The 23,822-nt window shown below is 41.1% G+C and overlaps 1 protein-coding gene across 1 annotated transcript in view; it reads right to left on the bottom strand.

Annotated features, from left to right (window-relative positions):
* Window positions 1–319: 319 nt before the first annotated feature.
* The window catches only part of CLYBL (citramalyl-CoA lyase), a 181,708-nt gene continuing 158,205 nt past the window's right edge, over window positions 320–23,822 (bottom strand). Inside the window, exons 6-8 of the mRNA XM_050903881.1 lie at window positions 22,435–22,602; window positions 17,177–17,301; window positions 320–919 (exon numbers count right to left, since the gene is read on the bottom strand). Coding sequence (XP_050759838.1) covers window positions 824–919; window positions 17,177–17,301; window positions 22,435–22,602 — 389 coding nt within the window. The 3' untranslated portion in view covers window positions 320–823. The remainder of the gene's footprint in view (window positions 920–17,176; window positions 17,302–22,434; window positions 22,603–23,822) is intronic.

Below are 23,822 nucleotides of genomic sequence, written 5' to 3'. Positions count from 1 at the left end.
ATGCCTGGTTGTTATGTTTATTTACCCTTACTACAAGCTGGGTTAACCTCTTCAAAACAGCTTTACTAAGCCCGTTAACCACACGGCCCACATGACCTGTAGCCGTATCCCTAATGTGATGTAAATCTGACTCGAGACCATATGCACAAGTTCTGCTGCATTGTGTCTCCGAAAACTACAAGTTTATTGCCGTCCAACCCTTCCCGGGCTGGACGCTTCCAGGAGGAAACGCTCTGAATAGCGACCGCTTAAAAAAAGAGAAGAAAGTCAAGAGTCCTGCATTGTTGGAGCAATATTTTTAATGGCTGTTGCACATTTACAGAAGGGGGGGGGGAGGAATGTGAAGCCCGCACAGGGTAACGATTTTCGTCACAATTATTTCAACCGGTGCGTAATTATTTGAGGCTTTGCCCTTTCTGACGGGAGTTCTGCACCGGAGCGGGAAGAAGCGTAGATACAAATAGAAGCGATTGACCCGGTTTTCATCTGCTCTTTTAACAGAGCTCACAGCTTACGTTTTGCCTTTCTCCTTCAGTGAAGTCATAATCCCGCATTCGTAGTAATTATCGTGATGTCACACGGTCGGTGATGTAACTTTGTTGCAGGCTATGAGTAGTACATGGGCCGTGCAGGAGCGAGCAGCGGTTTGAGTCGGGAATAGTTTTAGTAATTAGCAATTCTGGCAAGCAAACTATGACAGATCTGCAAAATGGAAATGAATTTCTGCTTAAGCTTGACGTCTTTAATTTTTTTTCCCCCAAGTATTATAGTCATCTTTTAAAACAGCTACTGGGGCCCCATGGCGAGAGCTTCATTTACCAGCTCATTTTTTCTTGATGGCTGTGGCAAGCGTAACAATGTTCTGTGCCTGCTTCAGTAATGGCATGTCGATCATGCTCCCGTGGAAAGTAAACGCTCCCTAGAAAAGAGAGAATATAAACTTCCTGAGAGGACCTCTGCAAATCGTAGTCAGCTTGTCTTTTTCTTTAAAAACACATCCGTTCGCCAAGAAACATCAGCTCCCAGAGGAATCCTGAATGAGTTTTAGGAGACAAACTAACCGAGACGGGGCAAATGCGTTTAAAGAAATGCGGTGGGTGCCGAGTGCTCCAAAGAGGAGGCAAAAAGAGAGAGAAAAGAGAAGCCCAGCGTGCAGCCTGCCTGTTCCAGCCTCTCTAGCTGGCAAACATCGAGGGCGAAGAGCAGCGAGGCCGTGCGTGCCAGCCGGGGGGGCTGGTGGACACCGCGCCTGGGGGGCAGCTCTGCTCCCCACGTCCAGCATCACCCTCCAGCGCTGGGGCTGTGCCACAGGGCCGGCGCGAAACTGCGGACGGAGAGCAAAGGCAGAAGCGTTATCTTTGTCAGGAAACAGCAACAGGCGTTTGGGGGGGTGGAGGGAAGTTTTCCTGACTTGGGGGCGTGTTGAGGTTGTGCTGCTGCACCTCTCCATCAGGTCTCTGGTGCTACAGATAGGCTGGGCCCGTGCTTAGAGCCAGGGGCTGGGATGAAAGCTGAAAAAACCACGCGGCTGGCATGATAATATTGCCCAAATCTGCTTTGGAGCCAAGGTAAAGCCCGCCTGAGCACTGCATATAGGGAATTTCCCCGAGCGGATGCAGAACTAGCCAGTGTGCCTCAGCGGTGGCCATCTGAGAGCCAGGGCAGGTTTCAGAAGTCACTTTGTATTTCTAGGGATTGCGTGTTGGTACCATAGTGACAAGTTTAAAATAATTAACTATGAATCGTAGTTAAATCTTAAACAGAAGACACATGTTTTAAATAGGGCCAAACCTGACTTGTTCCTTTGGATGCTTTAATCCACTCATGTGTTGCTGAGGTAGGATTTTGAAGATAAAACACTGTGCATCAAGACATGCCAAAGTTCAGCAGACAAAAAAAAAAAATCTTATTTGTAATTCTGACAGTACTTCGACACATTCTTGAAAAAAACAAATACAAAGATGCAATCCCTTCCCTGAAGAATTCAGAATTGAAGGCCTGGCCCCAGTGTTGTGTCGGGCATCTCTGTGAAGCACTGCGCACCCTTTTAATGTCCTGCTGCAATCGATACGGGATCACAGGCCGGCCTTAGATTTGACAGCGAGCGAGGCTAACCAAGAACAGGGTAAGAACGATAGCGGCATGTGTGTCTGTGCATGCATAGTGAGAGAAACGCAGAGGAGAACAAGCCGTTTGTTGTTTTCTGGTTTTCATTTAAGGCTTGATAATAATTAAATAGAGGACTCTAGTAAGTAAAGTGAAAATATAACCCATTTACAAAAATGTTTAGGAAATGTGTTGCTCCAGTAACATGTCTAGTGTGACTGAAGCAGTATTAATTAAATACTAAATCACATTCTAGAACCGTTAAGACAAAAATCCACCTTAAACACTAATCTAATACAAATCAATATCATTGCATGTAAGAACAGGCTGTATTAAAGCCATTAAAAACCTAATAGTTAAAACTATTATTTTATTCGAAGTAGGACTTCCTACTATAGCTTGCAGTATTTTAGGTGGGTTTGGAGAATAATGGGACTGACAGATACTCAAGGGTAGATGCTTCAAATCAAATTTCTTGTTTACAGAGCAACCAATCAACCCTACATTACCCCAACAACAACAACAAGAACAACAACAATGACATTAATACTATTACTATTATTAATAATAATACACCACTTTTAATCTCAGCTACATCTCAGCCATTTTCACTTATACTTTTAAAACTTTACAGAAAATGCAGCCTCAAACTATTCCATTTATTAACTGTTGTGAAAATAAATTGGGAACTAAGTAAACATTTTATGACATAGGACTTCTTCAGAATAATTCAGGTCTACGCAGCGATCTCAAACCGCAAGACACATGTTTTTCACTGTAAGAAAAACATGTTTTAATTGTGCCTCTTTTGCTATAGGCACTCAGTCAAATAATAGCTATTGCTTAAAAGAGAAGTTTGCATGTGGGATGACAGTGCTAAGCGGAGATATGTTAAGGTCTGGAATCATCCTTCCTAGTTCTGTGAAATGGCTGACTGAGGAGCACAGTTATCCTAAGTACCTCCAATAGTTCGCAGAAAAAGATGGGCATCTAGGAGTGGCAATTCTGATCTCTGGCGGGCCGAGTCATGAACGGGAGGGTCTTATCCCTTCCACTGACTGTATACAGGATGCTCTGAAGTCAGGTACCTCTGCAGGTGCCTAAGTTGGAGCATGATGAATCTGGGTCAGGACGTCTTTTTTAGAAGCTTTAATTAAACAGCATGCCTGTCCTCTCCTCATTAAAATAACATGTTTAGAAGGGAAACCAGGATAATAGTGCGTGCGTGGACACATGAACACTGAACCACTTGAGATCTGCCATACATTCTCTTCTTGTCAGTGTGCAGCTGTAGTTTGGGTTGCTAGGAATTTGAATTCTTGAAGGAAAAAAATGCTTTTTTTTCCTAGCAGCAAAGAGTAACACGAAGAAGTTGGCTTCTCTGCCTGTTCACTCTAAGGCTTATTTTCTCCCTGCTAATTTGCAGCGTTGAGCTGAAGTCCAGAAAAAGAAACCCATTTTAATGCCATGGAATATACTCTATTCACTGCCTCTCTTTCCACCCACAGGTTTCAACAGATAGGAAATACCAGTAATTATAGCTTTGTCCCCACGTTCTCTTTTCCAGTTCTGCTAGATGAAATTTGCCTTTAGCATTCTTTTGATTTTCTCTTGCATGAATATAAAGAAAACAAGACTTTCTATAAACACCATTTGCTTTGATAGCATTCATCTGGGGATTAATTTAGTCATAGATCTAAATTTTCTTTTTGGCGAATTTTCTCAATAATCTCACGCTTCCAGCCTGTACTTAGACTTCCAGTAGTTCAACTGTGAGACCAAAGGTCTGTTCTTAAGGAAGCTTGCAGCGTGAATGGGAGCGACGGCGGGTGCGCGGTGCGAGGCTGGGGTTTGCATCCATCGCATTCGGTGGCTGTGGTTCTCGCTCGCCATGTAACCACATAAATCGTTCAGTGGGAGCCTTTTCAGAAACCTGTAAAAGGACCCTGCCATCAGGCGAGTCAAACGTGTCAGACCTGCCCTGGGAAGAGACAGGCCCTCCAGGTAAAGGCTGATGGAGGAGCTGGGAGAAGGAGCAGCCGGGAGGCAGAGCCGCAGCCGGTGGGCGCAGCCTTCGGGTGACAATGCACGGGTGCAAGTAACTCGTGTGGGATGAGAAGTGGGGGGACCGAGGACAACTGGGGCACTCACCGGAGAGCAGGCTGGAGGCGCAGCCCTTCTGAGGAATGGGTGGCTCTGTGGGCCAAAGACACTGCCCCTGTTTTAAGCATTATGCAGCACATACTCTACTGTCCTTATCCAGTGCCATCCTTCATGCAGCAACACAATTAACGTGCTAAGGGCGAAGCTCTGTGAGAAATAGGGTGACTTGGGCACTCACCAGCCTGTAGGGTATGGGAGCTGTAAGAGTGCCTTGGCTGGCACATGCTGTACAGCTGTGAAGACAGCACAACACAGCAGAGGGGTTTGTATTTGCACAACCTTTGCCTTCCCTCAGCCTGATGACTGTATGCCTCTGTCAGGGCAGACTATCAGGGAGAAAGCAAGGAAGAAAGTGAACAGGCAGCGTTTCCCGTTCGGGTCATCATGCAGACTACCTAAGAGTCCTTCCCAGTTGACTGACAAGCGAGGAAAGACTCAAAGGTGTTTCCTTCTGGATAGCTCTGTGAGAGCAGAGCAACAAGAAGGCGGCAGACCCATCTAGCTCCTCTTCTCTCCGCCTGGTTATTGCAGCTGCCCACAGAGCCCACCAAGTCGTCGTTTCCCCATCTCCGTCTCTTGTACCAGACCACCTTCTTCAGGCTGAAGGATGCAGGCCCAGTACTGTGCAATTTGCTGCATCCCCCAGGAACCATGTAGTATTTGAATGCAATAAATTCACAATGATACTTAATGTTCTGTTAAAACAGTAGTAACATTTTAAAAAACGTAACAGCTATTTATGCAAGATGCAGGCCATGCTGAGTAAGGCCTTAACAGCTTTACTTTGAATTTCAATATGTCCTAAAGTGCTTTGACAATGGAACAGAGAAGGCTTTTGGCAAATACAGAAAACAGCCGGAAGGGAATTAAAATTATAGAAAGCTGCTAGTTTTTTTTTTTTTCAGAAGGGAACAGCAAAAAATGATAGTCTTGGAAAAAAGAGAATTGGAGCATGGTCAGCCCCAAGTGATACAAAGATCCAGCCTACAGACAAGAGAAGCAATAAGGCAGAGTTGACAGAACAGTCGTTTTCACAGGTCAGGAGCTGAAGATATAGGCTCATGAAAAAAGGGGGCAAGTCAAGTTGTGCAGTAGGAATAACTAATGCAATAAATTTCCAGGTGGCTGTGGAGAGACCAAAGAGATGCAGAACCAAACTTTGTAACACATGAGTTTGGCAGAGCTTATGCTTGTACCTTATGAACCTCCTTTTGGATAAATGCAGCCACTAGCAAAACCAACTCAGATCTAGCCAAGCTCAACATATAATTGAGGGCTCTTCTTTGACAACTTAGAAGACAAACTCTGGCCATGTGTTGCCATGGATCTTGGACATGGCTCTTGTCATATCTATATGTCATCCTTAAAGATTTCCTTTACCTGTAAGAAATGACATGTATCAAGTCGCAGAAAGAGTCTCAGTGTTGGTCTGTTATTTGCCATGGCCAAAAGATGAACACATTAATGCAGTATTTCCTGGAACATGAAGACCTCTTCTTTTTGTGTGTTTCTATGTGTGGCAGCATCCAGGAACATTTGCTCTGTGAAACTTTTGGGAGTAGTTAAGAGCTTGGTAAATCTATACAACCATCTCATAAACAGAATATAATTTTTTTAATGGCAAGAAGCATCTTACCTTTCTAGAAGTTAAATGGATGGGATTCAGAGTCCATGATTTCTGTGTCATCTGGGGATTGATATGTGTCCTGGTTTCGGCTGGGACAGAGTTAACTTTCTTTTTAGTAGCTGGTACAGGGCTGTGTTTTGGATTTAGTGTGAGAATGATGTTGATAACACTCTGATGTTTTAGTTGTTGCTAAGTAGCGCTTCTCTTAAGCCAAGGACTTTTCAGTTTCCCATGCTCTGCCAGCAAGCAGGTGTGCAAGGAGCTGGGAGGGAGCATAGCTGGGGCAGCTGACCTGAACTAGCCAAAGGGGTATTCCATACCATGGAACGTCATGCCCAGTATATAAACAGGGGGGAGTTGGCCGGAAGGCGGGGATTGCAGCTCGGGAACTAACTGGGCATCGGTCAGCGGGTGGTGAGCAACTGCATTGTGCATCACTGGTTTTTTTCCTTCCCCCCCCCCTTCCTTTTTTTGTTATATTCCTTTTCATTACTATTATTATTATTATATTTCATTATTACTATTGTTAGTATTATATTTTACTTTAGTTATGAAACTGTTCTTATCTCAACCCACGAGTTTTACTTTTTTTTTTTTCCCCTTCCTCCTCCTCACCCCACTGGGAGGGGGGAGAGGGAAGCGGCTGCGTGGTGCTGAGTTGCTGGCTGGGGTTAAACCACGACAATATGTTCTCGTGGAACCAGGAAAGGGGAAGAAACAATACAGCCAATTCTGTTGCTGGTGTTTATCATGGGTGGTAGAATTGTGTTGACTTTGACTACAACAGGGGATGGACAGGATCACAAGTGAGGTACCCTTCATGTTTTTCCAGAAGATCAGGGAAAGTAAAATTTCATACTTCTTCATTTGTCCTGAAACCTTTTTATATAATATACAATGTTATGTGGGGTTTTATTCCCACCATCTTTTGTTTCCTTATGTACCACTGGGTTAACAAGAGAAGCAAGGTGGCTAAAACTATCATGATACAGAACATTCAAGGCACCTCATAGTTATGCGACACAATTCTTTCTGAGCTGTGGATTAAAGTACATGAGTTAATTAAAGTAAAATAATAATTGTTCTGGGACATGTGGGACAGTGATCAGACAAGCTAGTCCCCTATGGTTGACAAGATGGAAGAATTAGATGTCGTCCCACACCTGGGAATGCTTGTGGCTTTTTCCTCAGCATTTGCTCCGTCTGTGGTTATCTGTGCCTCTATCCACGTCCATCCCGATGACTGCAATGAACTCACTAAGAGGGTCACGGCAGACCCTCAGTTCTTAGACCACTGGAATCTATTAATCACCTGCATTGGTACTGAATGTGAGGATTGGCTTTCCTAAGGCGTAGCAAGTATATAAATTTCGAAGTACCAAATAAGTCCTGTAAGTTCCAAAAAGTCTACCGGCTTCCTGTTTGATGGCAGATGGGACTCCAAACATGAGCACTGGTTGTGAGAACTCTGTGGTGTGTCTTGGGAACCACTGCTGTTGTTATTAATTACCTCAATCATTGGCAAGCCTTTGCTAACAAACCTTTGATTTGATGCCCTGTTCTACCAGATCTCATCATACATGTAGCCAACAACTTTAACTCCCACGTGACAGTGGCCAGGACTTTCTTAAAAATATTTATAAAGATTATATTAAGCCTGTGGCTTGTCTACAGTAGAAAGAAAAAAATCAATTGTCTTGCATCAGATGACAGAATATAGCCAATAGTGCTACGTTCATTTGTTGTGTGTGTCAACGTATGGGTTGTCCTGGGCCACTATGTAGAGACAGCCAGCTTTTTCAAAAGCAGTTTACTTTGGGAATCTAGTCAGGCTATTTAGATGGCAGGCTTGGAGGTGCTAGAGGATCCCGGTGAGTAGGTAAGGGTTTGGCATGGGGGAGACTCTGGGTACCTGGGCCAGTGGAACAAAAGGAAAAGCAAGCCAAGGTCATGTTCCATGAAATTGCAATACGGACAAGAAAGCACTTGCTGCTGAATTTTGAATTAAGTATAGGTCTAAGATAGGGGTTATCTAATGCTTATGGAATTGCCAAAAAAACATCTCTGCCACTAGTTAGGTGACTGTTGCTCAGAAGACAAGCAAACTCATGAGTGAGGGGAGGTCCTTTGATGGCACTCTGCTGTCACAGGGTTAGAAATACTGCCCCGCTGATGATGATTTGGTTTTCTTCAATTACTTTTCTCAACAGTTTAGCTAGCAATACTCTCCTTTGCAGACCAAATCCCTGCAATGAGTGTGTGGCAGTCGGGTTATCTCCTTGTCCTCCTTGGTTGCCTTCTGAGGGGATGTGCATTTGGACCTAGGGGAAATGGGCGTAGGGGGACCAGTGAGCCAGCCACCCTTCTTTCCTCCACCCCCTTCATCATTAGGAGATGTCGTGAATCAAACAGAGCTCCCACACTGCTCTGGTAACGCGGGCCAGAGGCTGTGTGTGAATACAGCCATTGTCTAAATAAGTAATTATGTAAGTCCCCTTCCAACCCCTGTGACCTGCATCAGCACTCGTGGGCAGATGCCAGGCTAAATGGAAATGAGCAGAACGGGCGATGCCAGCTGGCCAGTGCAAACCTTGCGTACCTCCCACAAGGGGAAATGGAGAACCCGTATAGACAAGCATCCTCAAGTCCACAGATGCAAGAAATCTTTGATCCACAGTTATCTGCGAAACTCTGATTCTTTCCATGGTAATGCAATGGCTTGCCCACTTCTAAAACCCAAAGGTCTAGTTATGACTTCTTGGAGACCACAAAAATACATGGAATAAACCCACTAAAATCTGCTTGGGTCTGAGAACATTATCTCTAATCCTGCACAATATTCACTGCTATAAGGAAATAAGAGTGTTGTGTTCTGGAAGAAGGGCAGATATGCTCTTCTGAGGAGGGAAGGAAGCAGGTGGATGGCAAAGGGTCCCTCTACAAAGCATGGCATTCAGGAAGATAATTCCCCTGGGATTAAATGAAAACACACATTGTTTAAGCGACCCCCTGCAGAGGAAATTTGGAAATCTTTGCTTTGGGGCTTAAAAAGAATGCTTGGATTTGCTTACAGGTAATGAACAAAAGAGAAGAGAGTCCTGGTCGCAGCAAATGGTGTTGGGTCTGTGCCTGGGGGAGGAGTGATTATCCTGACTACAAAGGAATGACTTTCCCTTGAAACAGAAGGTTGAAACCATATTTTTGGGGAAGTCAAGAGTAGGAAATAAGCTAACAGCTGTGATGGTGCTGAATGCAGGTTTAATTGATTTTTTTCTTCTGCAAGTTGTAGCCAAAGAGCCATCATAAAGAGCTGGGTCACAATTCCACCTTTTAGTGATGAACGTCCAAAGATTAGTGAGCTGCTACGAGGTGTTCAACGATATCTGGGTCAACTGAGCACATTTTTCAAGCTATAACAAGATAATATCTCGCACTCCTCTCTGCTCAGGCCTGTCCTGCCTCTAGATCAGGCTGACACACAACTCTTGGCCTTCTTTTAGCATCTTCGCAGTACGTAGGAAATGCCCAAATAACTAGTGTAGTCACATATGACAAACTGAAGACTCCACGCACAGCAAGCTATACAAACAGAGCTTTTTGGGTTATGTATTTCTATACCCTCTCCTTTGAACCCTTTGACATTTGCCCCTTTTCTGTAGCAACATTATGGGAGGAAAGACACTTATACACAAAATCTTTGGGGAAAATAAATGCTCCCTGAAAAGGTTTGTCAAAAACGTCTTTTTGGCAAGAGGAGCTGCTCAGTGGGTCTCTGATCTGTTGAAGGAAGGAATGGATGGGGAGGGAAATCTGCAAAGTATCAACACCAGCAAGTTTCTGCAGCCATTTTGTTCATATGAAAAAAACATTAAATATCACTACCTTTTGTTTCTTTTCACCAGTGTAAACTTCCACCAGAGCAGAAGCAGTTAGTTAGTTCAGAGGATAAATCAGTTTGTAATGCCAGAAGCAGGCCTGTTTGTATGAGATAGGCTTCTACCTCTAGGAGCAGATGGAAGGACACAAAAGGTCGAGAAAGAAAGAGCAACAACAACATGAAATAGAGATTAATTTTTACCTCAAATAACTCCCTAGCAGCAGTACAAGAACTCTGACAGAAAAAGCCCTTTCTAAAGCTCAACAGGTAGTAAGGACTTTGTGATCCCTCAAGTCCACAGTGGGGCAGGAAAGATGAAGAACAAGGACCTACAAGGTCCTTTACTTCTCCTCTGCCTGACATTATCATTCCCAGCCCATGGATAAGGGTCTTGCCCTGCTGTGTGAGCCAGACAAGCTGTTTTTCCCTCTTACAGCCCCCCAAGCTGCCTGAACCACTGAGGACAGCCATTTAGGCTGAGATGGGCCAGGGGATCCTGCTTGGTCCAGCTCCAGAAACTCCTTCAAGCCACCAAAGTCTCTACCTCTGACTGAGCAAACAGCCTGTTTAAGATCCCTGAATGAAAGGCTGACATGAGGAGTTTTATTGCTGTCTTTACATTTTCTTTCATTTCCTTCTCATTGTGGTTGTTGCCTTCCTGTGTTCTCCTCTAGAGTAGGAAAGAATAAAATTAAAGAAACAGAAGAAAGTCCTAGAAATCAGGAATATTCTCCACTGGTTTCTATCCTCCGTCTTATAATGTATCGGGAACGGAAGAATCCTAGAGAGCACACTTGCTGCTGCCAAGCAAATCTTTATTTTATAGCACAAAAGCAGCTTCCTGGACAAACATCCTATCCAACCATGCATTTTTTTCCCCTAGTGACCATCACGGTTATTATATGGAAAAATGAAAATTAACTAATATTAAGACTTCAGTATCCTCAGATGCCCTTAATTAAGTCATTTAGAATTAACTTGAGGTTTATAGTCATGGAAACAGTTTATTAAATATACAATATTTATTCTACATAATTCTATATTCTACAAATATAGAAAATTTCATCTGGAAGTAAATGACTACAGGACACACAAAAGGCATTTGGTACCGAAGGGGAAGGTAGCTATAAAATACAACGCAGGCGAGAAAAGTAAAAACAGTGAAGCTCATTCTATCAACAAGAATGGAATCACTGTTATTTTTGTAGTCTATATTTTTTCTAATTTCAGATTCATTTTCTGAATAGGATTGAATAGCCATTTTTTACTGCCATTCTCTATTTCAGCTGACGGAGCTTTTGCAGAGAGCTTCTCCAGGTCCCTGAAAACGCCAGCTAGCACAGAGAGGAATGAAGAGGCAGCAAGACCGCTGCTACTTAAATTAACTGAAACAATATTTTGGCTGTACAGGCTTCTGAATTCCCTCAGTAAGCCTTAAAAAGAGCCATCTGGTCAGAACATTACATCTCTGGTTAGATCCTGCTTTGGAAATTGAAACGAGGCTTGTGAGCGCTTGTTAATGCTTTTTAAAGAGGGATTTGGGAGGTGGGTAGTTGCCTCGGTGGGTTGCTTGGTGCAGAGCAGGTTTTGGCATGACGGCGGGCAGGTGTCTGCAGCGATGGGTGTCTCGCCACTCCATGCCCACAAAAAAGCATCGCCTGCATTGGGAGCGTGCCGGCACAGCACGGCACGGCCCTTCCAAAAGCAAGGGCACTCACCCTGTCTCACCGAGACCCCGCACGCACCTCCTTGAGCCGACAAGGACAGAGGGGTCGTGCCTTGCTGAGGAGAAACCCAGAGGGGTGCCATCCCGTGCCCTCTGCAGGGCCCGTGTCCCCCGGGACAGCAGCCGCCTCCTCCAGGAGCTACCTCCGGGTGGAAAGGCTACGGAGGGGCACAGCATCCGTCCTTCTGCTCCCGGCTCGCGGAGACACTTCTCCCTGCGGGAAATGTCAAAGCGCCATCCGAGTCCCTCTCCCCCCGCGTTTTGGACACAGGTCTTTAATGAGTGGAGGAAAACAGATTAAGAGCCACTGAATGCCTGCTGGGGAGTGTGTGTGTGGGGGAGTTGGCAAGAAAATGTTTTGTATGAGTTTTTGCCCTGCTTAGGAGCTTTTGCAGCCCCATGTAGTAAAATCTGTCTCCTTCTCTCCCCACCTGGCATAACTCCCTCAGGACTGATTGCACTGGTGTAGGAACCAGTATAGCACAAGCAATTAGCTAATACAGCCCCTTCTGCTCTATTGTAAAGGTTCAAAATTTGCCCCCAGATGGATCTTTCTAAGCGAAAAGCCTTCAACCGTGACACAAAACACACTTCTAAAATTTTTTTCAAATAATAAAATTGTATAGAGAGACTTTAAGTACTAATATGAGCTCTCTTGATCTCTATTTATTCATCAGTTTGCACATTAAAATTTCACTTGGCCACTTTTTAAAAAGATAAACAACATAACAGTGGCCCATGCTTAAATCCCACCAGCGCTCTCCATCTTTGCATAGAGATGCACCTGAGCCTATACTTCTTAAGGCCGAAGCTCATAAAAGATGGCAATTTATCACAAATCCCTGAATCCCCCACTCTGCAGCATGAGGAATATACATTGCCTAATTAACATAAACGACAGCAAATGCCCTGTGTCCTCGGAGCGAAGGCTGACAGCGCTGCAGCCCAGCGTGCACAGAGGTACCCCGTGCTGCTGGCATCGCCCCAGGATGGGATCCAGCTTAGTTGGTGGTACCTCAAAGCTCTGCCTGCAGTCTGTCCTGGGTGAGGGGAGTGGGGAGCTGGGCTGCTCCCTCAACCCCAGCTCCGCGTAAAGTCCCGAGATAGAATGCCCTGTAAAGCGCGACACGATCCCTGCGGGTTGATGAGGTCCCACACCGCCCCATGCCAGAGGGATGCTCCAGCGCATCCCTCCCAGGAGGCAGCTCGGAGGAGCCTGCCACCCCCAGGGCACGGTCCTGCTCTCCCAGCACCCACGGGCTGAACTGGGACGGGATGGATCCCTCGTGGCTGGGGCTGTACACGGAGAGCCCTCCTGGGGGCCATGGCACTGCCAGGAGAGGGAGGGCAGCGGGGAGAGACCTCCCCAGGCGGCGGTGGGAGCTGGATCTGGCCCAAGCACGAGGGCGCGTCGTCTCCAAGATACAGTGGCTTGGGGTAGCTTTTCCTAAACAAAGAGCATTATAAGGGAGCCACTGCTGGAAATTTCCATTCCTTTGTTGGGTAGATGCTGTGTAAATAAATGCATTCCTAAGATTTTTCATAATCCTGGAAAGGTCTGTAAAAGAAACTGTATAGTTTGTCAAATCGCTGGAGTTCATATATATTATTCCTCAGCCGCCAGGAACATGATATACAATGGCATAGAATATAATGCAAGAAACATATGCTAAAGGTCTTCTTAGAAGCACTCTGTGCATTCGTATGTGGCATGTACAGATATTTCTTCTGTTTTGCCCCGTGGGTTCTAAAATATTCAACCCATATTACAGCTTGGGTTTGTGAATTACCTTAACTCTAAATAATCCTTACCTGACAGGCGACTTCGGTGGCAGCATTTAGCTATTCCCTGGTTTAATGTACGGGTGCTTTGAAAGCATTTATAAATTAATACATGAGATAAATGTGTCAGCAACCTCTTACTTTACTCTTCTGCCTTTCTTTCTGTCTGAAGATTATTTAAAAACCAGACGATTTGGGAAGATCTCGTTATGATAATGATATTGTGCCTGATGTACTTACAAGTTGAATGGCTCAAAAATGCATTTTCAATGTCTTACCTTCTTGTCTTATATAAACACTAACTACATATAGAAGAGAGTATATTCCTGTATCCAGTGTACTGGTAATGTAAACGCAGGAGTTACTTACATAGTAAAGACTATTGTACCTTCATTGATAGAAGTCAGATCTTTTTCTTGAAATATGCTAGTAACTTCTCCCACTAACTCTACCCCCTTGGACTCAGTTAATCTGGATTTATAAGATCACTTCCCTGTTTAATGCGGTACAAATACTTCAGAAATTTAGAACAGAAACTGTGCTTTAGACTACCAGAACAATGTTTATTACCTTTCTTTTTCATTTTTGAACACACTCTGACATTTATCTTATATTTAGACTTTCCCAACAGCTATGCCTGCTTTCTTTAGGATGAATTTTTTAATTTTGAAAATCATATCCCCTAGTAATGCAATTCTACTGGAAAAATATTTAAAAGATACAGAAATACTTTTCTTTTTAAGCACTTTTCATTTTTAGATCTCAAAGTTCTAGACAAAAGACAGCACTTAATAAATAGTTGTATAAAATACAAAATGTACTTTTTCAACATTTGTCTTCTAATTGTCCAAAATACGTTACCATTTATTTCCTAGATACGCTATTTTTCAGTCAGATTAGAAATGTAAAAAAAATACCAACTCACAACCAAAACAACCTAGAAGCCAAACCAAAACAACCCCTCAAACAGGACTATCTCTGTAAGGTAAGCCCAAATACTTCTGGCTAGCTGGTTAGCTCTCTAATTTCCTTCTGTTTGGACACTCTCGCAATATCTCCAACTCCACAGTGCTCATCCGAGATCCTAATTTTTCCTGACCTCAGTACTCACATTTCGGGGCTACTATGTCAAAGCATTTCAGCCTCCAGGATGAAGTAGCCTGGTTCAGCCGTCTCTCAAAGAAAGATTATTACGGCAATTGTAGCTCTCAAACTGGAATAGATTATAAAAGCTTATTACTGGATTTTAATAGAAAATATTGTTGACTAAGGGCATCAAACTTTAAACCCAATTAATAACAAACTATGATCCCAGAGACTGCAAACCAGTAACTTATCTACCACACAAACAGCCGCACAAATCCTTCACATTTATTTTTTCCAGGCTTTCAACTTTGATTAATAACATGGCAAAACCATGCAAGTCTCAACCATATTAACCACAGCTATATTTTTAGTCTTACTGACATGAACGCTTTAATATAATAAAAGGGAAAGGAAAACAGAAGAGGTGTTTCATTAGGACACGAGGATTACTAAAACCGCTGTGTGGAGTATTTGTCAGGAGGTGGTAGGGGAAGAGTTATTACTTACATTTTAGCATGTCGCTAGGATGCGGAGCAAGAGGATCCCTCAGTGAGATATGTTTGCTTTGGAAAAAAAATTAAGTAATCAGACCGTCCAAGCTCTTCTTACTGACACATTTATAATACCAAATTGCAAACTCGGTTAAGAAGTTTGCAGCACTACACAGAAAACTATTTTTCCCATTTTGTAATGAAGCCCGGCAATACAGCAGTGATACAAGATCCAGAAGTTCACATATTAACCTGCCAGTCCTTTTTTATTAATAGATGGCTATATGCAAAAATATATGAAGCATGCAACCTGGTTGGTTAAAAAAAATAGCCCAAACCACAAACCCTCAGCAAATCTGTTCTTGCAGCTAATTATAGAAACTTATAACCTATTTCAAAAGCATTTATTAAAAAAAAAAAATCCCCCAAACCCAAACAAAACCCCTCTGAATGGCCGATATAAGCAAGAAAGCAGCATTATGTCAGTAAAATAACAGCTTCAAAACAAATCCAAAGACTAATGCTTGCCCAATACAGAATTCTTCAATATTAAACATTTGGCTTGATGATTGTGTGATATTGGGACTAGAGTTAAATTTAGTCCAGTCTCCTCATCGATTGTTCATATGACAGGGGTATTCCTTAGATGAGTTTCTGACACTAAATTCAGCTGAATGAATAGTATTATACACATCATAAACATAAACAATATTTGGCTGTGTCGTTTGACTTTTTTCTTTCTGCGTCTACCTGCCTACACATTTGCATCAGGAGTATGTTTATAACGATGCCTTTTGTAAGAGAGCCAAGCTTTGTAAATCAGAATAATAGGCAAAACCAGTCACATATTTTCTATTTCTAAATCGTTTGCATGAAGACAGCTACATTTCAAAATCGAGGGAACAGAAGAAAGAGATACAGGCATACAGCATCCTAATAGTGACCCTGAAATAACTGATCAGGACAGCACCCAAATATTGTAGTCATGGACATACTGGAAACACCCAGGTACCACAGAGGGGATGCGATAGCTTAGCAAAGAGAAGGGCAGAGCAATAGCCAATACCTTGTCACACTTTTACCCTGAGATGAAAGCATCATTTCTGCTTTGACCTTTTTAGCATTTCTAATGCACACCATCTGCAGTATCAGAAATGCAGGGGAACGGGGAAGGCACACACCCCAATCTATTTCTACCCACCAGAAAGCGAAGAAATGTACAGAAAACCTTTATACGGCACCGGAGAAAGTGAGACCCTGTGCACAGTCTTATATATGAACTTCACTACCGAAGAGGTTTGTCTCCTACTTGAATGCCACACAAGCACACGCGAACCGTTCCTGCTCATCTGCACTCCCCGTTCTGACATCGGGACTTTGCTTTTTAACTAGCCCAGGCTTGGCTGCAACTAAGATAAACATATTTAGCTGCAACTTTTTTTTCTTTCAAAAAGAGGCAAACTGGATTATAGCAAATAACCTTTAAGATAATTAACTGACAATGCCGCAACTAGCATAAAATCTTCCTTCAGGCGACCCCTAATTTAAGTATTACTGGCACAAAGTGGAGACAGATTGTGCATCACCACCGCAATATTTACATAGCAGAAACCCACAGAGCAGGAAACGTGAGACTCAATGATGCACTAAATTAGGAACAATCATATTCTAGTGTTAATTTGCTTTCTCCTCTATCCAAATTTCAGGTCCAGCAATTGGTACAAATGCACATAAAACATTCCCATTTTTAATGATTAAGAGCCACAATCTGCAAGCAGTGCTGCTCAAAAGTAAATTCACTCACTACTAGGGATGTTAGCGGGATCAAACCCCCAAAAGTGAAACAGGTTTACCAACATAGAGATTTTTTAGAAAAACAAGACTTCCTAATCTGTTTCTTTCTTTCCATAAATGATGTCTGCACAAGCAGTCTGAGTCGTCTGCCAGGCTACCTGCCTTTTGATTGCAAGTATTTTCCTATGACAGTAACACCGTGATTCTGCGGCATAATGGAGAAGCGGTTTTAATTCACCGATGCTGTAGATATATGCAGGTACTCAAAAGGCTGTGTAATTAAAGAATTAAAGTTAAAACGGACGGGAGAAAAAGACAGCCAGTCTATTTGTAAATATATTGGGAAGTGACACATTTATAATAAATATACACTCTATAGTCTATCCAGACACAGATTTCACGAGCACGACTCTCAGTTACAGCACACTTCATAAGATAAATGCGAAGAGCCATCACCAATCTTTCTAAATCTTAAATATTATTCAAATTTGGTTTCCACTATGGCATATTAACAAAGTATTTACCTTGCCTAATCGCTGATGTTCTTCAAAAGCAGAAATCAGTTCTTGTGCCCACTTTATTTTTTCAGGGCGCGGAGAGAACTGTTCCTGGACAACAGCAATTTGGTTGGGGTGAATCACCTGCTTACCTACAAAGAAGATTAATAACACCAGAATCATGCATCGACAAACAGATGTTCAAGCAAAATGTTCCAACCACTTGAGGCTCTCATATGCCTTGCAGACTTTCTTGCTCTTTAACTAATTATTTTACTTGGTTTCTTTTATTTTTTAAACTGGACAACGGGCAGATAGCCTTTTGCCAGATTTTTTTAAGAATAAAAATATCTTGAGCTATGCTTGCATTCAATATTGTTTGAAAGATTCTTTCTCCTCCCTCCCCATTTCAATCCATACATCTTCTCTCAGTCGTTTCAGGTGCAATTGTTTGTCCGGGGCAGTCAATATCACTTAAATATAACACATCTCTGAATTTAACTATATAAATAACAGCTCCAGCCACTCTTAAATAAGTTGTATTAAAATGCATTCAGAAAATGAGATCTGAAGAAGATGATAGGAGATTTGTAGGACTGAAAAGTTACCAGTCACCTAAGGATCATGCCCTAAATTATCAGTATTGGCTTAGCATCGTAAAATCCTCAATGTTGTTTAAATCATTGTTCTTGCAATAGTTAGCAGTTGCAGGTAGGTTGCAATATTTATTTAGTCATCAGTATATTAAACAACTACCAGCGGTGCCCTGAAGTTTTATGAAGCACTTTTTTTTTATCCTTTCTTGTATAAACATACATTAAGAAAATAAAAATAGACGTTGCCTTTTTTTACTAGAGATTTTCAAACGTGAATAGACAGCCACATAATCCGTTGTGACCTGTTATTGTATTTAGCTACCTTAAAACAAATACATATCTAATTTGTTTGATAGTTTTAAAAGTGCAACATTTGACATTATTAGTTCATTTCTAAGGGAATTTCACAGACCGGTGTGATTCCTGCACTTTGATTTCAAAGTGTTTTAATAAAGAGAGGCTACCGTAATTCCCAGCTTCCTGTGGAATAAATGACTCTCCTCCGTGCCAGATAACAAAACCAGTTAGAGGGATGAGCCTGATCCTGCAAACCTGCCATCAAGTGAGCAGTCTCCTGCACACAGAGGGTCCCACAGCCCTGCCGTCCCGCCGCACGCTGCAGCCTCTCACGGGAGCGAGATTTTTGCGTGCAAGGCGAAGTTTGAAGCGTCAGGACCCACGGAGGTTTCCTGCGCACAACGGCGTCTGCTCCCATGTTCTAACTCACATTAAGCCAGCCGTACGTTAGAAATCAGCCCATCACTTCGTCTCAGAAGTCTCGCGCATGACTGCAGAGATACACCTATTTTAAATGAAATTACCACTGCAAAAAAACTGGGATTACTTTCGTCAGACTGCAGTGGGTCTGAGTGATAACCTGGAGTACAAACAAAATCTGGGGATGCAGCAGCGCGATCTACTTAATCTAATGAGCAAAGAAATAGTAATTTTTTAGTGTTGCTACATTTCTTTGCTAAAAAGCCATAAGTAGCTCAATTTTGTTTTATTTCCCATCAAACAACCTTTAGTTATGATCTTAAGGGCATCCAAATATCCAGTTTGAAATTTCAATACAGTAACTATTTAAAAAATAGCTTAAAAATAATAAAAAGTTTAAAACTCAGTAAGAATTATATTTTTTGAAAGAAATTACATGGAGACAAATTTCCTTAACTAATGTGTTTTACATGACGTCTAATCAAAGTTTTTTTAGTCAATTTAATCAAATGTCACCATTAATAAGATTATGATGTTCCTTATTTGTAATACAACAAATTCTCCCTAGCTAAACTACTAATTCTAAAATTGAAGGGTGTAAAAATAATTCCTGCAAAATCCTAAGGAGCTTAACTTTCTGGGAAAAATGTAGAATATATTTTAAATTACATTTAAAGTCAGTCTATAATTATAACAACAATAAAAATATTTATATATGATTTTTTAAAGTGTAAAACATTTCTGTAAAAAGATTTGCTTTTGATAAAGATATCTATAGCAGTAAGCTACACTTTTTATCATTAAAACACTACTGAACTATTTACAGAGAATATAATCTAACTTCTGATTTATAGCACTCAGTTGATTTTTGTCACGGATTATGTATCCAAATAACTGTATAATAGACGTAATGCCATGCAGGAATGAAGCAAATATTTTAAACAGAATTGTTGTTATTGACAAGTTACTGAGAGAGTGCAAAATTGGAAGACATTAAAATTTATGACCATGAAATCCTTTTTACAGTACCACTTGATATATCGTGCTTTAAATCAATACCTGTCAAGTCTTTTAGGTAACTGTATGATGGTGTCATTTTAGTGTTCTACAAAAGACTGCAAAAAGAGAGGAAACCTATAGTGTTTCGTATTTATATCTGGCTTCTCAGCGTGTAGCACAGGACTTTCTATAATGACTAAGTCAGCTGTTAAAGCTTATGGCAAAGTTTACTTAATTTTTTGCATAAACATTCCTAAAACTGATGACCATTTATATAGGCAACACGCTGACTTTAAGTCCACGGGTTCTGGTATTGTAAAACATCTTGCCGGGTGTGTATGCGTGTGTGTGTGTGTGTGTGTATCCCCCCCTTAAAAAAAAAAAATATATATAAATATATATATATATAAATATACATATAAAAGATCTATTAATTTGGCTAAATTACATTTGAAAAAATTTGATTTTACGTAAACACACTCACTGAAGGAAAAACAGGCTGCTTGTAAGATAACTGGAAAAGAAAACTTGGCTACAATAAGCAATGAGGGTCACAATAGTAACTGAATAGCTGGTAAATTCTTCATTATATTATTTCGCTTGTTTAATCTTGAGTGAACATATTTGATTACATTAAGGCCAATTCTACCGGTCTAAATCTGAATATGGGAAAATCTAAGGACATTCAACTTTGCTGAATATTTTGGATTTGCATTAGTTTTGAGGGTGGTGAATTTGGCCCTATGCATGCAAATAAGTGTGTGTTCTCTAGCTAAGGGAGCAAGTTGGAAGCCTCAGCTCGTTTTAGTCCTGTTGATTTCAATGATTTTGATTCTTTGTGAAAAAGTAGCAGGAAGGGATCTTAAATATTTAAAAATAACAAAAATCGCATGTTTTGAACTTGTTATTAAGGCGACATTTCAGTATTTTACTATCACGTTATCAGAGGACTGTCAGTGGCAAATACGATCCGCAGAGTTCTGCTTTATACAAGGTCATGGATTAAGCTAAGACCCATTTATAATTTTCTGTGATGAATATTAAATTGGAAATGTTAAAATGTTTCATTTATATAGTTTTGGAACAAAATGTTTTTGCTTTCAGTTTTGAAATGACATTTTATTTTAATCAGAACAAGCAACAAAGATTATAAAAACATTAGATAAACCGAAAGCAAAAGAAACAAAAGAAGAAGTGAAACGTTTTGGATCAACCTCAAATATTTTTTTTCTTTTTTTACCAAAAATATGAAAAATGCTGTTTTGTTTTGACTTAGATTTTTTAAATTTTTTCTTTTTTTGGCCACCAAATCAGAAAAGTAAGTATTGCCCCGTCTCTAATTATGGTTGGACTGATTGTCAGGCTGCTTGCTGGATTTTGGAAATGTGCTGATGATAGTTGCGGAAAGGCAAGAGGCAAAGAGCAGGAGCTGTGAGTTCACCTTAATGAAGTTTGTACCTTTTACAGATGTTTACTCCTCATACGGAAAGGCAAGACACCTCTATGGCCGAGTTAGAAATTCAATTTACACCCTAAATTGCCACACGTGACCTTTTTATTTGTCTCCTATCCGGACCCTGTCCTGATGTCAGACAACTTCCACCGTAAAGTCAGTGGAGTCCAAAGCACCATCAACGTTGTTTATGCTGAGGATTTCTAAACTTCCTAAATTGGCAGCCCGAGTTAAATATTTAAATACACATGAAACGTTCAAAAAGAGTGCTCTCAAAGGTGCTAGGCATCTGCAACTCCATCTTCTGTCAACAGGAGGTTCAGATGCTGACGTTTTTTTCAAAAATCAAGCCTTTCCTTAAGCTAGGAAATATTGGTCGAGATTAGGTAGCCATCAGCAGGTGCTACCATTCAGGAGCTCTATTATTTTCCCAACTTCAATTGCAGACGAATGAAGGGTGGAAGTCCACATGGACACGGATAATGTAGCTGTGAGGAGCTAACTGTTTTGCCTCTGAAACAAGATCTCGTTTTGCAAATGTTGAAGCTCAACAGACAGTAAAGCAGAGTTTGTGCTGAAGAGTATCGATTGCTATTCTTTCACCGGCACGTTGAGATCACTTAAAAGAACACTTGTTCTTTTGCTTGGTGCTTTAAGATATCATATACTGCTAACTGTAAAAATATAGTTTGCTAGATGGCATCACCAGGACCCATGCCTTTGATAACAAAAACCCAAGAGATGTACTTATTACTGTACATACATCCTGAATGATGGTCAGAGACAAATAATATAAAATGTTCGTCCTATATGCTAGAATTACTCTAATGCATGTGTCAAATGGCTGATTTCTATTGCAAAACCCCAATCTTTGGTGCCTGCACTGTCCCACCAGGGTGTCCGAGTGATCTGGTACACCAATCACAGGGTAACAGGCTGCATTACAGGACTCTGGGGCAAGGAGCCTGCTGCTCTTGCTGTCTGCCAATACCCGTAGGTGTCACCAGCACTTACTGGGAGGGGAGCCAGGAGATGAAAAACAAATCAAAGAAAATAATAAGAAAATAACTTTCCCCTAGCAATTAGCATATGAGATTTGCTTCTCAACTCCTTCACCTAAAAAGTATTTCTTAACAACTGCCGTTTAAAAAAAATAGGAGAAAGGGATCCAAATATTTTAAAAAGCAATTGTAGAGTGGCCATCGCAGAGTACAGTATCGTCTTTCCCGTGCTCTGTGATGGGAGGAATCACTGCACAGCCTCTACCCCAACTTCTCTTCAAAAACAATCACACGCTTCATGGGATGTAGTTTTAAAAAGCAGCCTGTGACTTTTCAGGAAAAATTTCCAGCCCAATTTTAAAGGTGCTAATAAACATAGAAGAGCTTGGTATTACTGAGTTTTTCAATAAATGACCTGAAATAAAACCCAAGTTATTTGTCTAAGTGACAGTAAATGTAGCAATACAGTTAAATTGAAGAAGCTATGCATTATTTTGAGACATCGGCAGAAAGCCATACCAGTGAATCCCATTGAGGCACCTTCTCTTGATTGCCTGCGGAGCCCATCTTCATCTCGGAAATCGATGTAAACAAGGTCTATTGCTTGAAGGCCAAATGCCTTTGCTGTGACTATTATTTTTTGCCTGGCATATAGAATATCGTGAGCTTCCTTACTGCTTGTTGCACCTATGAAAACAATGAAAACAAAGACAAGCTGACAAGTGTTTTAAACCTTTCTATTTTAAGTATTTCCTATGTTAAAAAAAGGAAAGTTTGAGATTTCATTTAACCAATTTAGAAAACAAAAGAGGAGTGCAAAGCTGTATTATCAAAATTATACTCTTCTGAGAAAAAAAAAGCTGCTTTAGCAAAAAAAAACCAAACCCTCTCTTTAAACACTAGCTTATAAAATTCAGATTTTGATTTAGTTCAAATCAGGAGTTGTAAGCCTGAAGTCAGTGGAAGCTTTGGCTGGTAAGGACTGCTGACTTGGGACAAACATGAAGTAATTATTTGATTATATTATTTACTGTATGTACAGTGAGAAGCATTACAGCAAGAGAAGCTTTACACAAATTGATATACTGGGTACAGCTAAATGGTTAAAAAATTCACACTGCGAATAGAATTGCACTTTCCTTGGTTCTGATTCTTGTCACAACCGATGTCCTAAGCTGAATATTTAAGCTTTAGTATTTGGATGAAAAAATGATGCTAGATCACTTCTGAGAAGAAGCAAAAGTATTCACGAGACTTCATGTGCTCACAGGGCACAAGCTAAGCAATGTACTCATGTGAAGGCTGGTGTGAAAAAATAACAATAATAATATGTTCCCTTTCTTCAGGGTCACTATTTAGACACAGATTTCCAGTTTGTGAGGAATATTTTAGTAAAGCAATGCTAATTTTTACATTAATGTACTTATTTTTAATTTAAATGTTGATAGCTCTGCACTTTTATCTTTAAACTGAATCAGATTAATAAGAAGCTAAGCGGCCTCTCATAAAAGAAATTGTGAAATACTTCGTATTTTTGAGGAAGGCTAATAGTGCTTTCACATGAATACATGGCTGTATTGACATGGGACATATTTAAAGTAAATTTATGAAAGCAAAATGTAGCAGTAGAGTATTTGTGCATGATGTCAAAAGCCTGACTGATAATTGTCTGTAAAACAGTGATGAAGCAGACACCGGAATTTTAGGACTTTAAATGTAGTTCTTAAAAGCATGTGCATGTTTCTTATGGATATCATATTTTTAAATAATTTCAGTGACTCAACAGGTTTTGGGTTTTTTTTCCGTTAATTTTTGGTACTGCATGGCAAGAAGCACAAGAAAGTGTCAGTGCCCTGTAACACACAGGGACCACATTTTAATTTGCCAGTGATACATTCTGCATTCAA

This window comes from Gymnogyps californianus, chromosome 1 (assembly GCF_018139145.2).
Source record: "Gymnogyps californianus isolate 813 chromosome 1, ASM1813914v2, whole genome shotgun sequence".
NCBI lineage: Eukaryota > Metazoa > Chordata > Aves > Accipitriformes > Cathartidae > Gymnogyps > Gymnogyps californianus.
This window is presented reverse-complemented; position numbering and strand designations above follow the sequence as displayed.